Raw genomic sequence first — 16739 nt, 5'->3', positions numbered from 1 at the left:
ATCTGCCTGTTTGGTTTCAATTTAAGTGAGTGAATATTTCAGGTAATTCAGATAGTCTTCTCGCAAAATATCATTCCATTGTAAAGTCACGAATGCTTATTTCTCCATGTAGTAAGAACAAAAGATGGCTTGATACTAGCTGAAGGGTAAAAAGAGTTTCTGACGTTGTTCTCCACAATTCTGATTTCTCTCACATTGCGTACAACTCATTTCTCAATGTCATCACCATAAAGATTCGAGATGACATGGCAACCCCCTAACTCTCTTCTGAGGACATAAACATCAATTCAATATTCAATTCAATTAAAATTTAGGTAAATCCTGTTTTCTGTAAATCATCTGTCTTCATGTTATTCCTCCCCCAAGTGACCTGAAATAAATATGTCACATAATCTTTCTGCATGGTGCTTGTCTACGTTTCGTCCTTGCTAAAATCCCCACCGCCTTCCACTCCCCACACAAAAACAATAATACTGTTGGCATCTCGTTACATATATGTTTATAGACTGCATAAATGTGCATTTATCAAAATGCAAAATGTGCATTTTAAATTCATGAAAGATAACAATTAAGAACATACAAAGTACTCCTCAACAGGGCTGTGCAATTGGCATTATACTCGTCTGATGTTATTTCTCCCGCGGTTGAGCAATGAGATAATGATATATCCGTCATATTTATCTTCAATTCATTAATGTTTCATCACGTGATGGGGAATGCACTAGTCTCTTGTTCAGTAAAGATTTATCATCATGAAATTATGGAATTATGACTCGATGGAGAGGAAATTCGCATCGTATGATTATGAGATAACTGCTTTTGCAGACAATCAATTCGGCCAATTAAGGTTGCGCTGTGGATCAGAAAGTTGTTCGTACATCCGACAGCAAGTTCCCGTCATTTTGTGATGGCATGTTGGCCACTTTTACCACGGGTAGCATGGCTCAGGACAGTACCGCAAGTGGGCGTTCAATGTGCCATTTTTCACGTGCATTAATGCCGTGAAGGTTGACAACTGTAAAGACAGAGCGAAAAGAGACGGTATGACTTGAATTCTCTTTTTAATACTATATCTGGAGTTCAAAACTGCATAGTTGAATTCAAAATGAACTTTAGCAACAACAAGCAACGGCAAGAATTACGAAAGCCCCATGTGGTACCTGATCCCCACGAGGAACTCGGTACATGGACATGAATATAATAAAAAAGAGGCCATTAACTTGTGTTTGAACGGAATTACACAGTGAAACATTTTCTGGAGCCCTCTGGCTCTATTTATCAAACTATCAGGCTGGATAAGCTCTTTTTCCAATTTGCACAGATCGAACTTGAATGTTTAACGTCGCGTCGCAGGGAAAGTAGATAAACAACATCGATCGTCTTTGATAATCTTTGAGACATCCAACCGCATTTTTTACTTTCATGGTTTCCCACTCAGAAAGGAATAATGAGAAAATCGATGGAAGAGAAGGGAAACGTTTACATCAAGGTTCCGTCACGGTGATGCTTTTGAAGAAAACCACAGAGGACAACCCTCTTTCTCTCTTATACAAACATTTCGATCATTTCTGAGTTCAAGCACCATTCTAAATTGTGTTTGATTGCCAGGTGTTTATAACATTCACTTTCGAGGCAAGGAAATACATTGTACTCACCACATTCAACACAGGCTTTGTCGAGAGAACGTTGAAGATTCCACTAAAACCAACATTCTGCAAAGAAAATGCGGATGATAATAAAGGTAGAAAGGAGTGATTTTGTGATGAAAACTGTACAACAAGCAAACCTGTCGTTATTTACACACTAATATTCTGCCTTTTTTTGTCCAGAAACATGCAAAAACTGTAATTTAGGACGAACGGTATGAACAGTATGAACAAAGTGTTAACAGTGGTACAATTTTGTTAATATCAAGATAAATGCCAAAAAAAAAAGTTGTCGGAAATGGAGGGGACTGCTAAAATGCAGAGCTTGTAGTCGGCGGTCCCCTCATTAAAAAAAGAGAAATTTATCTAGTTACAAAACTAAGAAAACAAGGCAAACAAGTAAAGTAAGACAGAGGCAAAGTACACACATACAGACACATAAACAAAAGCGAGACAGCTCTCTTGTAAAAAAAGAAAGAGGAAAGGTAAGTGAGAGGGGAATGAATGACAGGAAGAAAGTATCTACAATGTGGATAGAGAAAAGGGAGAAGGCAGTGGAGATGATTGGTCAAAACCAGGTCACGTGAGGCAGCAGATATAAACTCACCAAAATGTAAGAGTATGAGTATGATATATATGGAGTATAAACACACACACACACACTCACATGTCCTTTTTGAAGTTATTGTTATTGAGTTTGACTGGGCTTAGCAATGAGGCTTACGTCATTGGAAAGGCTTAGCATTACGAGCTAATGTGTATGAGAGGGGTTGGTATGGCAGGGGTTTCCCTTTTATACATCGGGCCCCGAGGGCTTCTATGATTTGGAGGAATTCGGACCGAGGGATGTTCCATAAAGGTGTACTGGTATCAAGGGATGGCTGGTAGGTCTTTCGGAGGGATTTGCATTAATAGGATCCCTGCTCGACGGAATCCGTTTATGGAAGAAATGAGTGAGCATTAAGGTATCAAGGGATTGTGCTTTTGGTAGGGATTTCTGTTGAGGTTGCTGCCTTTAAGAGTATGCTGGTTTAGGTCTTGAATACAATTCGTTGCATTGGAGGAGCTGGTATTCAGGCGTATTTTTATTCTTTAATTTTTTAAGGTGCCATTGACATATTACGTGTCCGGAGGGCCAGGTATAGCGGACTACCTTGGAAGAAGTTGGCTCGAAGGCTACTGCCTTACAGGAAAGAACTGGTATGGGACTGTCTACTTGTCTTTGGAATGAATAGGTTGAGGGTTACTATCATTGGATTGACTAGGTATGGAGGGCTATACCAGTCCTTTGGAGCAGGAACTGGTAATGATTTCTAGCACTGCTTACCGCTTGAGTTGTGTTCTGCATGCATTTCATCGCCGGGTCACGCCGATCGTCGTAGAATGGAGTGCTCTTCCAGTTATCGTAGTTTGTCTGCACCAGGAACCACTCACCCTTCGATGGGTCCAATCTATATCCACGACAGAGGGCGACAGACACATAATGGTTACGTATAGTACTGATAAGGAGGATAATAACGACGAGATGACCATTATATCATTGAAATAATGACATAAATACCGTTATATTGCGGCATCGAAAGTACCGCTGAGAAGGACAAGTATCATGAAGACAATCCATCAAGACAAAATATAGCAGTCAATGCGAGTTAATATGAATTTGCCTGGCAAATTAAAGGGGGTTGACTGAGGGGAACTACTTTTAAAGGCGTACATATTACGACGCGTGGAATCGAAATGAAGATCAAGAAATTGCACAGGAAAGCAAATTATGCGGAGAAAATGTAGGATTATTAATAGGTACAAAATTCTAGCAATTATCAACAGCTGTGAAATTCAAAATGAAATCAATATATCCGATTTTGTATCAAGAACTAACAAGTTAAACATGAAGATTCAATAATTAAACATGAAAACAATCATTAACTTGTAGAATATACGGAAGAAATGAAGAGTTTGTTCGCAAAAACCGATAAGTCCATATTTGCCAAATGGAGATATTTGCGATTAAAGGTCAAGAAAAATAAAGAGAATAATAAGAAAATTTTTGCTTCTTTTGACCATATCTTCAAGAATGTACCTTTATATGTAGTGACCAATATATCATTTAAAAGACATTATTTTGTACTTTATAACAGAGACCGTAGGGCCTACTTCAAAATCTTCAAAAATGGACATCGGTTTTTGCGAACAAGCTCTTCAAATGTATTTTCATCGATACGCATCATAAATTCTGTACACCTGTCTCGACTGACAGGAGGTCCCGCAGGAGGAACGCACGAAAAACAAACAAACAAACAAACAAACAAACAAACAAGCATTCCTTAACATTACAGTTTAAGACAATGACCCCTAAATGTGCATTTTTGTCTCACCGTTTGATGTCGTCGCTGGTCGTTCCTTGAGCTCTCGTCACAACAGCGCCCTCACCGGGATTTGTACCGCCAATGATCAAGTAAGAGGGAAGCAAAAGCTCCACAGTTGACAGATGGTTCACCGTGCTGTTAAAACTGTCATTTTGATGAAGTAGATCAGACATTTTAGTGAGTCTCGGTTTTACGTTCGATTACCCTATATGTCCATAATCACGTGTTAATTACGAGCAAACTCTCAGTTTTCACAAGGCATTGTGTACATGCATGGCTATAGGGAGAAACAAGGAAGTCCACTGTCAATTTTTAACATGATTAACTATTATGACATGATGACTCTCTCTAATCCATTGCCTCGAAGGTTCATTGCAATAGTTGGCTCTTGTCTTATTTTCTGATATGATAGGGAACTATCAAACAGGCTATTACGGATCGTTTAAAATGTTAACAACAGATATGGTAGAAAAAAAATATTTGGAGATATAAATTTTGAAATTGTTGCATTGTTACGGTGAAAATTGATTACTTGATATTGTGCTTTGAATTGATACAGCATATTGCACCTAAGTGAGTCTCTTTAAGTAGTAAACTTTAAAGAAAGAAGTTACCGGTTACGGAATAATGAATGTGTTTTTAGGTCATAGACACCCTGAAAAAATTACATGTAGGTACCTACTACAGTGCAATAGATACATGTGTCAACTTATTCATTGATTTTCATGGAGATGTCGGAAAATGCGAAAAATGTGAAAGTATTTTTGAGTCAAATTTCGAATACATTGTGTACATACCCAATACAATTTTTATTGATTACTATTTATCTTATCTCTTATTACATCTCGATTTTTACGAATTCTGATGTGTCCTCAGTTCTTTTCATTCGATTTTTTTTTCTGTTTCTCTGTGATGCTTATCGAAGTTTTCCTTTAATTTACCATGTTCACCATTGCGAATTCATTTTACTGAAGTGTGTGCTTGGTATACAACGTCATTATGTTCTATGTACACGTGTTTGCAAATATCGTCTATTCTAACCTGGCAACGGACATCAGCTTGAAGCTGAGAGGTCTAATTCTTTGAATAAATAAGTAAACTCAAACCAACTGAAATAGAACATGCATGACTACACCCACCCCCCCCCCAAAAAAAAATGTATAAATTATAAATATATATATATATATATATATATATATATATATATATATATATATACTGTCATGGAATCTCTGGCCCTGACTTCTTCATAGATCGGAAAAGAAACCCACATTAAGAATTTCCTTTCAGAAACTAACTATGAAAGAAAACACTTGTGAACATAATTATGAAGACTTACTCTGTTGCCATGAGAACAGCATCGCGAAGCGCAAAGCCAGTCCAGTGAGCAGTGCGTTGCCCCAGAACCCACTTGATGAAGCCGAGAAAGCCGCTCTCCTCGAACTTGTGTCGCGAATTGATGTTGAGGCTAACGACTCCCTGGATTACGACAGGATGGTATACAAAATTAAAATACTCACATAAGATATCTTTCAAACTTTAAGTCATGCCTTATAGAGAAGAAAATGGACCAGCCACTGCACACACATAGGCCTACATTATGCACAAACGGACACAATTATCATACAGTTACAATGAAGCTCACACGCACGCAATATACATTATGAAAATATGACTTGTGTGTGAGATACACTCAATTTTCCAGTATTTATTATATTCATATCTACCTGAATATTGAATTCAAGACAAAATAGAATCCATGATGGCTCTATAGAATTGAAGCGAATATCTTTACATTAATTTTGTATTTTAAAAATCTTTAGATCGCGTATGTCCGTTCTATTAGTAAAATATTTCTGTTAATGCTGTTGATTGGTCCACGCTCTATTGACGTCATTAAAAATTGTCGTCACAATGAAGGACAATACTTTTGAATGACTGTTACAACCAGCAGACACACCATGCAAACAAAGAAACAAACAAAAAACATACAGCATTGTCAACAGACGACCAGGAGTCATCGATTTTCATCGACATCGTCACCACTATCGATGACTGGCCACTGACGTGGGCATCGATGTGATCAACGATTGCTACAGGCCACCATCACCGCTCTCGGTAATACGTCAGTTTGCTCACCGGCTTCAGTCCGGTCAGGAGCCCGATGTAGCCGGCAAAGTGGACACCTCTGGCCACAGTCTTACCGCCTTGTTGGTACTCTACGTTCGTTAAGAGAGGTTTCAGGCGTTCCGTCACAATCCATGTGTCTGTTTTTGTGTCCCAGCTGTGACAAGTTGGGTCACATCAGAGAGAAAAAAATCAGAGAGAGAGAGAGATGATTAAAGTGCAAGTAGAAGGACAAGAATTAGAAGGAAATAAAACAGTAATACTGCGATAAAATGCATACAAAATTACACAACTGAAAGATTAACCGCTCATTTCGCAGTTATCGCTTATGTATAAACAAATTAAAGAAAATCAAATAATGAATTAGATCAAGCAAGTAGATTATTGTATTAATAGGGAGCTTTAGATTTCGCGACGCGGACGTTCAGACAGACAAAAACAACACCTGTTCTGAGCATGCGCAAAATCGCTTATCCAAATCGATCCTGTCGATCTATTCATATACTATAAGCTCGCGTCGTCTGAGTTTTCACCACGCGTTCTGGGCCATTTCTACGTCTGTTCAATTCACGGTGCAGAGAGCTGTTTTTATGCACTGATCATTATGGGAATCCCATTTTACTTTTTATAGGTTGTGTTCTAGCGTGATCTAAAGCTAGTTTACAACACAACACAGGGAGAGAGGAGAACGACCAATGCAATAGTCGGCGTCGCAAATCTAAAGCTCCCTATTGAGGAAGGGAAGCGCGGTTTTGAGAAACCATGTAGGCAATATATGCGTGACACACTTTATCGCAAACCTTTTTGTCGTCTTGTATCATTATTGTGAAGTTATTGGACATAATCTCTATTATGCTTCGTTGCTTTCAGTGACTTAAACTGACACTGGTTTTCTTATTTCATTGAGAATGTTGATATTTCAGCCACATTTGATAGCAGTGTACGGGAATCGAGTTGTGCGTCTTCCAATAACAACAATGTAGTGTTAGATGTATAGACCTATATAGTTTAAACATCTGACATCAGGGACATAACATTTTGATGACACTGTTTTTATTTTGATGACACTGATTTTTTTATCTCTTCGCTTCCACGCCCCCTTTAGGGAGGCCTGGCCACCCTCTTCAAAACAAGGGCTTCGAACTTACCCAAGGAATATACCAAAGTCCATGTTTCTTGCGTGATATATATCTCCTGATGTGTAAACAAGAAGACGCAAGCAAACACATAAATGACCAGAGAACACTATAATGATTAGTCGCTCACTTTTGAAACATCGTCGTAATTCCACACGAGTTTTGATTATCAAGGAAGCGTAACTTCTGATACATTAACATTGTTTGCATATAAGTTATGAACAGACGAAAGTAAGTCGTATATAAAATTAATATCGCACTATAATCTCGGTCCTATACCTCTGCTATCATTAAAATCTTATCTAAATTGTTGGACTCGTTTTTTGTCATCGTGGCATTGGCGTTCTGTTTACCAAACAAAAGGACAATATATACTTTAGATATCTGTGAACTCATCTGAAATGCACTAAAAAAAAGACATCTTTCAAGCGTGATGTTTTCACACTTCTTTCAAAGGATACTTAGTAATCACATTGGCGCTCGTACGCGAGTCACGTAGAACGAAATTATGAAAGATTCTTATTCATTCCATTCATATTCATGTATTATATGAACTGAAATGGCGACATACAATTAATGAACAGGCAATAGCACTGTGTTGTACTCGGAATTTCATCGACAATGTTTTTCAGAACCATTTTCAACTTGTCGAAACTCCAGTGCAACTGTTACATATCCCTTGAACGTCTATACATATTCCTACAACAATCGCAAACATAGGATGTATTGCAACCAATCCATTTCAGAGACTGATGTTTTTCGTATATAATTATGTTCTATGGAAGAGACATGACAAATAAATTGATCTGAATTGTTCTAAGCTCAATATGTCAGGACTTCGATACATGCAGAGACAATATTAAGACTGAATAATTGATCTCTTTCTTTCTAGGAGACCGGTTAGGTCTATATCACGGTTCTAAACAGTGTCTTGTTTGAGCCTGCAGTTCTCGAGTCTATCAACTTCAATAGTTTTATGCTTCGTCTTTCGTCAATGTCAGCCACGAAATAAAGGACTGAACCTGGTAGAGCACAAGCCTATTCTATAATTCCATTATTAATCAATGCAGTAATTTGCTTTGTCAAAGGGAGGAAACACTATGTAGTCTTGTTAGACATACCATTTTTGTCCTGTGCGACAATAGCAGTGCAAAACGATGAAACTTCGTAGAAAATGTTGAACAAGACAATTTCACCTGCAAAAGAAAAACAAATATACCAGTGATTAAGAATTAAAAATGGTTTCCCTTATGAAACGCGCTCTAAAAAGACATTAATTCCCGTAATATCTTGTCAGTTACAACAACTTTTTGGTTTTCTTTGACGATGAGCTTAGCTTATGGCTTGTGGCTTGAATGACATAAAAGTAAACAAAGGGAAGGTCCTTATACATTTTTATGTTGATTGAATATACAATGATTTGATGTACTTTATTTCCTTGAAAATTACCCACTCATTGTCATTGATATCACGATATTGTGTCCATTATGTTTTATACGCTAAATCAATCTTTTCAAAATCTACAACCGATGCTAAAACTCAGTCTGAATAACATTACATCAGCTCTCAAGTCAATATCAAGTATCTTGGGAGATTTTGGGTCTCGGTTTTTTTTTCTGAGTACGAAAGATATAAAAGAAAAGGATCTCATCGTAATTTAATCACAGTTATTAGAAGGAAGTCGTATCTTACCCACAGGTATGTTGGTCGCGTATGCTATTCCTTTGATTTCCTGGGAGTATGGTTCGGGAAGCGTCTCAACAACAGCCGCCTATTTTTTTTTTTTTTTTTTTGAAGTTAGAAGATAAAAATGTTACATGGATATAGCCATCCCGAGGGATATTAATCATTTCAATAGAAACTGATGCTCAACAACAAAATCAGAGTAGAATACCCTAATTATTGCTCTTGTCGGCATAGTCCTTTTACTCATTTAAATCTACTTTGTATAGCTTATGACGCAAGGAATGATCAATCCTACTGAAAAGAACACAGTGTCCCACAGTGTGTTTATAATGTGTTCACATAGTGGCTATGTGAAAACGCTCGAATTTAATAGTGTGATGGTGCTTTCACTCTGTGGTTTTTCAAAGAGAGCTCACACAGTAATTTTCTGTTTCACACTGTAAATTGATGATTCACAATGTGTTCTCAATGTTAAAACGCTGGAATTTTACCGTGTGAAGAGATTTCACACAGTGTTCACAATGTGCTCACAATGTGTTTCATAGTGTATTGCGTGTCACACTGTGGGACACTGTGTTCTTTCCAGCAGGGATTGGTGGAATTCATTTGTAAATTATTATGTTTTGCTGGAAGTCTCATCCACAAGTATATGAGGATGCGGAAGAGTCATTCAGTCGACTGAAAATAATATAAGTTACCACTTACGTGCTTAATCACGAAATACGGGGAAATATCTACTGTCTGGTGTCATATTCCACGAGGTCGGGGCAGAATGAAATAAGGCATCAGACCGTAAATATTTTTACCTGTATGATCATCTAACCTGGTGTCCCTATGAATACATTTCTGTACGTATTGTAATGGCTTTTATACGCGAACGAAATATAATTATTCCCACACGATCAGTGAGGTCAACTTACAAAGAGGCCATCGATGATTTCTGTGCCAATCGTTTCGTTAATAAATAGACCAATGAGGGCCTTGATGTCCTGAATCAGGAAGCTGATCTGCAGAAAAAGACAAATCATTTTTATTGGAGTGCATTGAATGATGGTAGATCGATCTCACTACTTTAAGCAGTTTTATCCATGTAACGTCAGAAATAGAACTGGCTAGGTTGAAAACCTTGTCCTGATGCATGACAAACTTCCAACCAAACTCACATCATCGAACAGACGTTGGGTTCATTTACTATAATCACCGTTAGTGTACTTACGTAGTAAAAGCGTGTAAATTGAATCTGTTCGACTGGACTTATACTGGAGGCCTCCACGCTGTACGGGTGAATGCTCGCCAGCCAGACAGAGCTGAAGAAGTGACTCGGACGAGTCACGACACTGTTTTCTCCGTGAATTTCACAAGTCAGTCCAGTCGAACAGATTTAATTTACACACTTTTAGCATACTACCTGGATGAATCAAAATCTACCTCGATATACTTACGTAGTACGCATAGGTAGCTCTTTCATGGTCTTTTAGGATCAAATCTCATGGAAGAAAAAAAGAATCTGTCTCGCGTGGTAAAAGGACATACAAGACAACAAAAAGAATAGCAAAGTAATTATGTGGGGCTTCAGTCTGCAAACCAGTGATTGAATCATAATTAAGGCATATATACCCAGAACGTTCTCATTGTATGTTATATTTGTATTTCATTCACTACGTACAGTTGCTTGCTCTACGGTAACAATATTTTGATGAATGCCTTAATTTGCATGGAATTTTAGCAATACAAGCTACAATGCTTTGTCGACAAGTAAAGGTAAAATACACTCACCTAATGTCTTGTATCAACAGCAATATCACCTAAGGAATCATGACACAATATCCCAATGGGGAAGATCACCAGCTATAGTCATACTATCGATAGGACCAGACTCTTCAGGCAGCGATGCATTTACCTCATTAGCTTTGGGCTTTACAAGTCCAGTCCACCTGTCTTCTGGATTGAGGTCCAAGTTGAGAACGAAGGCGGGAAGAGTGTCGTTCGCTGGGGGAGGGTAGGCATCGGTGCGACAGTATTTGTCGGTAAACTAGATGTGAGCGTGGTAAATATGGAAAGATAACAGTTATTCAATAGTAGAGGTATTCATTACGTAGGAGTTTTTTTTTTTAAATCGGGAAATGCGACGTGTGGGATCTAAGATATTTGTGTAACTAATGGTACTATTTATTTCGACAAAGTTTTTGGACTAACACTCTAATAGTTAAGGAATTAGACATGTCTCCAAGACACTGTAATACGTCGTGTATGTATTCCAATATACCATTCACGCGACAGTGTCGGCATACTCACCGGCGGCAAGTCTTGACCCTGGACGGCTGGTGCGGCCACGGCCAGAAACGCGATGAGGAGTAGGACCGCTTGCATGGTTGATAGGTCTTGCTCTACAACATATCACAAACTTATAGCACACTCGACAGAAGGCTAGATCCCGCGATGATTCGTGGTGGGGGATTTCTCCGTTTAATGGCTCTACTTGCTCGGTCTGTACCTCCAATGGAACCACCCGGTCCTAAAGCCCTCGAACAATGGTCAACATAAAGGTGCAATGCTAACGCTTGAGCGAAGTCTTGTTCACAAACTCCTGCTCAGCAGCTGCCAAAGTACGCCCTCACATAATAGAGGCCTATAAATAATCTTTTTCACCCTACTTCCTTGTCAAAGTTCATGCGATCAATGAGGTGATTATCATCCCAACGTGCTTAATGTAAGCATCAGGTAACGTCAATTCGTGCAGGCCTGGGAAAAACCAAACGGTTTAGGAGAATTTGTCATGATCTTTCGAATGACAAAAATTCCTTGGTTATTCGTGGATGAATATTGTTTCCCATTATTTGCCTTATACTTCGCAAATGTACATAATGTGTCTGGCTGCGTGGTGGTATCTCGAAAGTCAGGTTATCTTGTGAGATGTCTTCTAAGATAGGCATGATATGATGAAATGATTGCCATTGTGAAACGTTCATCCTTTGAAACGTAAGTAAGGTGAGGAAATTTGATTATCGAAGAAATATTAATGGAATAATCGCATGCCAATTTCTCCTCCCGAATCTCCCGCCGCATGTCTCTTCCGAGCATACTGTCGGACTAGAGGTGTTTTGTTTTAAAGATTGGGATTCGGGAGAGTTATGGGTTGTTGGTTTGTTCTAATTATTCATTTGTTTATTTATTTATTTATATATTCATTTACTTATTTATTAATCTATTTATTTATTTAGCTATTCATTTATCAATAATGATAAGGATAAGGTCTTATTTACCCAGGGTAGCCTCTTTAGTGTTACTACTGCTCTACCAGAGGGCCCTGCCATTATTATAACCCCCAACGTTGCAAGGACGTATATGCACTGGGCGGGTATCGAACTCGGGTCCTCCGATCGGGAGTCGGGAGTCTTCTAAACTATGTCACTTATACCAATATTTCTTTCTTTCTTTCTTTCTTTATTTATTTAGTTAGTTAGTTATCCATTTATTTATTTATTTTAGTTCGTTGTTGTACTGCAGGAGAGAGAGAGAGAGAGAGAGAGGAGATGACAGGTGTCGAAGAGAGGACAGATGAATATAGGTAGTCTTGTAAGATATATAAACTACGAGGAAGAAGGTTAGCTTGGAAACAAAACGATGGTGGCGCCATTTCTGAAGCAGCTTGAGCTTTGGCGCATCACATACTTTGCTGGAGAAGGGTGCAGTTGGCAAGTATCGACAAAAGCTAGCTAAAATCAGCTTCAAAAGAAGAAAAAACAAGAAAAAAAAACCAAACGTGGGAAAGGAATGATCAGTTCCTAATTCCCCACCGTGTGTGCGGGAAGCTTATCGAAGTGGAAGTAACTTTTTAGCGAGGATGGGACCCGAGTTCAGCAAAATGACGAATTCTTTCACTCGAAATAGGTTGCATGAAGCGTTTATTAAACTATTACGTCAGCCTCCGTTAAATGCGAGACCATTTCAGCATGCACTATGCTGGAAAAAAAAATATAGGGGGCTTAATGTCAATTATGAATACAAAAGGGTATATTTATACTACAATGAACTCCCGTTATAACGAAGTCCTCGGGGACCATTAATTTTTTTTTTCCTTTTATCGACATTTCATTATAATTGAAGAAATAAACACTAAAAGACATAGAGTGGATAATGTTGCGGTTTAAATTTTCATTTCGTTGTAACCGGAATTTCGTTATAACCGTGTACGTTATTACTAGAGTGCACTGTACATATAAAGCATCACAACTAGTTTATAACGTATTAGTGTGAGAAAAGTTAGAAAAAGGAGAATCAAGAGTGTCCTACTTCGGCCTCAAATAAACAATGCATATTGAAAGCTTTTGCCTTCCTTTTTTTCATTCATTCGATGTATCCGTACATCTCTAAGTGTTCAGCATTCATACATAGTACCAATCCTCTGTAATCAGTTTCTGAGTTATCCGAAAATCTATTGTGTCTTCTCCTCTCCCCCCCCTACAAAATAAAATATCTTTTTTGAAAATGCAAATTCATACAAACACTTAAACAGACAATGCCCTGTACAAAATTGTAATGGAATATGTACTCTTATCAATGTCTATATGAAATATGTACATGAATTATGGATGTGTGTAAAATTATATAAGTAATACAGGCTACAGTAAGTATAAAATGATCATTTTCGCTTCCACCCTTGCTTGCAACCGTTCGTGGACCATTGACGGAAGAATATTTGCAGGTATACCCACCACGAATGGACAACTAGTAAAGAAGCTGATAACTTGTGAGGGTGATCTATCAAAGTTGTAATATAGCCTACGTCAATTGCCATTTGAATATGTATCTTCCTCTTCATCCTCTCTCCCGTACTCTCTATCTCCCCCCCCCCTCTCAACATCTTCATGTGATGATGATGTATCCAATTTGTAATATGTTTATAACTGCCATGTCAGTACGTACAATGTATAATGTTTGTTGCTCCTCTTTCGCTCTTTCCTGCATTCCCCCCATGTCTCTTCTCCAGATCTCTCTCTCTCTCTCTCTCTCTCTCTCTCTCTCTCTCTCTCTATCTCACACTGCCATTTTCTAGTAACAAGAAAATGCTGCGCACTGCAACATTTTCACATGTATTCATACTCGGGTTTTCTATACGCATGTGCAGTATGTACCTTATGTAATACTATGTTTACTATATGCTAATTTTGGATATGTTATTGTAATGCTGCTCTGCAAGTGTGCATAAAAATGTGTATATAATGCATGCATATTGAATACTCATGTATTTGTAATAAGAGCCATATCTGTGTATATTCAATGCATGCATGCATAGTTTCTTCTCGGTACGACTATCGAAGAAACTTTAAGTAGAGAGACGTTGATGGCGTTTGAGAATAATGTACATGTATCTGTCAATTTCCATAACTATGTATTTATGTTTGTTGCTCTTCTTTTGCCCTCTCTTCCATTCCTCTTTTCTCTTCTCTCCCATTCTCTCTTTCTTTCTGTTTGACAATATAATCTTGTCGAAACATAATATGTTGTGCATTCCAACATTCCTCATATGTGGAAATGAATGAAAATTTTGAAAATGCATGTACACACCGCTCTTATGAATATGGGTCAGAATTTTGAACGATGTACAATTGAGCCAAAACAAGGCAAAATTTAAAAAGCTGGAAATTCTCCAAATTATTCATCTTACCTGAAAGAGTATAACTCAAGCTTTAATATGAACCCTATTATACTAGGATTTTCTCAGAGGAACAAGTTTTTATTCACCGCTGAAGTTTACCATGTCCAGAGCAGCGAACGTCCGTGAGGAATATTACAACACATACACTTGAATACCATTTAACATAGTTTGCAAAGATCTTATTCAGTTCAAAATCCTAACAAAATATCTTAAGGGACATGTGTACGTGCTTGCAGAATATAAAGCTTGTACTCTTAACCTGTACGTAATGGTAGACAACTGATGATTGAACTAAATTCGTCGTTTCTGTTGAAATATTGCTCTTCCGCTAAACACTTTCTCCACTTTACGCGCATTTTACAGAAACTCAATATTTTGACCTCTTATTTCACTATCCCATACTTCAATCCCCACTCCCAAATAATAACATACCTTTTTAAGATGTATCTGATCTAGGCAGTCTCTATAACCCAACGAACATAGCATAGTTTTCATCACGGAGGTTCGCATGTAGCTCACGGACGTTCGGAACAAACAAGATGCAGCTCTCTTGTGTTGGAAATGCATTCTACTCACAACAAACAGCAATTTCATGTCGAGAACAAACTCCTCTGCAAAATCCTGAACAGATATTACCAATTCTCAATTATATAAGCTTGTTTATCTTCTCATACTGAGGAATCAAAGAAAACAATGTTTCCATCTCTCGTAAAAGAACGTACAAACGTACGTGTAATCTCAGTGACGTAGTCCATCCTTGAGAACGAATATATTTATCAAAATTTCGTTATCATAAAGTAAAGATTCAGGTCCTAAATATGTTATCTATAGTCTACAATGCAAAATTTGCTTATAACGAACATAGTCACAGCTAAAATTATGACAAAGAATTAACATAGAAAGACAACAGAAATGTGCTCCGTTATAGAAATACGAAGTTTAGCTGGGGAGGGCAAACGAATACGTTGGGAAGAAATCCCTCTATGTTTGCTCCTTGTGTTACACACAGTTACCGAGGAGAATTTGTATTATTATATTAGTCAGAAATGATAATAGGTTCGATACTGCGAAGTTTCGTCATAACAAGACACAATAAGTCCATATTACTTGGACGGATGTTTGTGACTTCGATATTATACAATATGGTTTGTTATAACAAAGCGCGTCATTTAGGAGGCTCGTTATTCATACAGTTTGTCAATACGAAAATTGATAGAGTTCGTATAATTATGAAGCTTTTTTATTCGGTAAATGATAGGAATCTCCGAAGATTAATCGAAAGGATTATTAATTGGAACATGAAAAATCATGTTCGCTTATCCAAATGTGGAGAAACAAGTTAACAACTAAAATCCTCCAAATTTCAAAACCTCATAAATAACCGTTTTCACCTAAACGAATATCAGTACCTTTCCACTTTTAGAAGAACGGACCTAAAATAATGACTCTTAATATTTATTTTTCGGACTAACAAACTTTCGGAATAAGAACATGTTTATTAACAAACCTCCTTAATTAACTACATTTTTTTTTCATTTTCGGAATAACAAACCTTTGGACATCGGAGTAACGAATCTTAGGAAGAGCGAACGTATCAAAGTGCAACCTTAAACCTATTCTCAGTCATTACTTTTTTTAACATGTGTTTTCAAAGTAAGCACAAAAGCACAAACAAATTGACGATCTCTCTGTCTCTTAAATGTAAAATGAAAAAAAAAATCTTGGAAAGAATTACAAATGACCATTGCTTTTCATTGATGAGTATAAAACAACACCATGTGATTATAAGCGGAGGATTTGTTTGTTTTCATCAGACAATAATTGTATAGTGCATTATTTTTGTTCGCTTGTGACGGCATTTCGATGAATAAAAAAACATAAACAAACAAACAAAAACTTCTCCAGAGGAATTTGGTACAACGGGAGTGCACTGGCAATTCTTTTCTCTGTGTGTTGGAGCTCGATCCCTATTCTGCTTCTCAGTCATTTTTATTCAACTGCTTCCACGTCCTTTTGAAACTTTTCCATTTTTTATAAACACATGCCCATTACAGACTTCTTCCGTCATTATCCTGCATGTGATCACGTAGCACTTTTCGGATTTGTTTTGGTTTGTTTT

At 37.6% G+C, this 16739-nt stretch overlaps 1 protein-coding gene across 1 annotated transcript; it reads right to left on the bottom strand.

Annotated features, from left to right (window-relative positions):
- Nucleotides 1-618: 618 nt before the first annotated feature.
- LOC139728083 (acid ceramidase-like) lies at nucleotides 619-11505 on the bottom strand. Its single transcript, XM_071639046.1, has 12 exons — nucleotides 11257-11505; nucleotides 10862-10993; nucleotides 9882-9968; nucleotides 8968-9046; nucleotides 8397-8471; nucleotides 7288-7333; nucleotides 6152-6296; nucleotides 5352-5491; nucleotides 4022-4156; nucleotides 2974-3097; nucleotides 1656-1712; nucleotides 619-1015 (listed from the first exon to the last, which is right to left on the bottom strand). Exons 1-12 carry the CDS (start codon nucleotides 11329-11331, stop codon nucleotides 926-928), a joined length of 1185 nt encoding a protein of 394 aa, XP_071495147.1. The 5' UTR covers nucleotides 11332-11505; the 3' UTR covers nucleotides 619-925.
- Between the last annotated feature and the right edge of the window lie 5234 nt (nucleotides 11506-16739).

This window comes from Diadema antillarum, unplaced genomic scaffold, assembly GCF_040938485.1.
Source record: "Diadema antillarum isolate AM-2024a unplaced genomic scaffold, OU_Dant_1.0 seq00000163_RagTag, whole genome shotgun sequence".
NCBI lineage: Eukaryota > Metazoa > Echinodermata > Echinoidea > Diadematoida > Diadematidae > Diadema > Diadema antillarum.
This window is presented reverse-complemented; position numbering and strand designations above follow the sequence as displayed.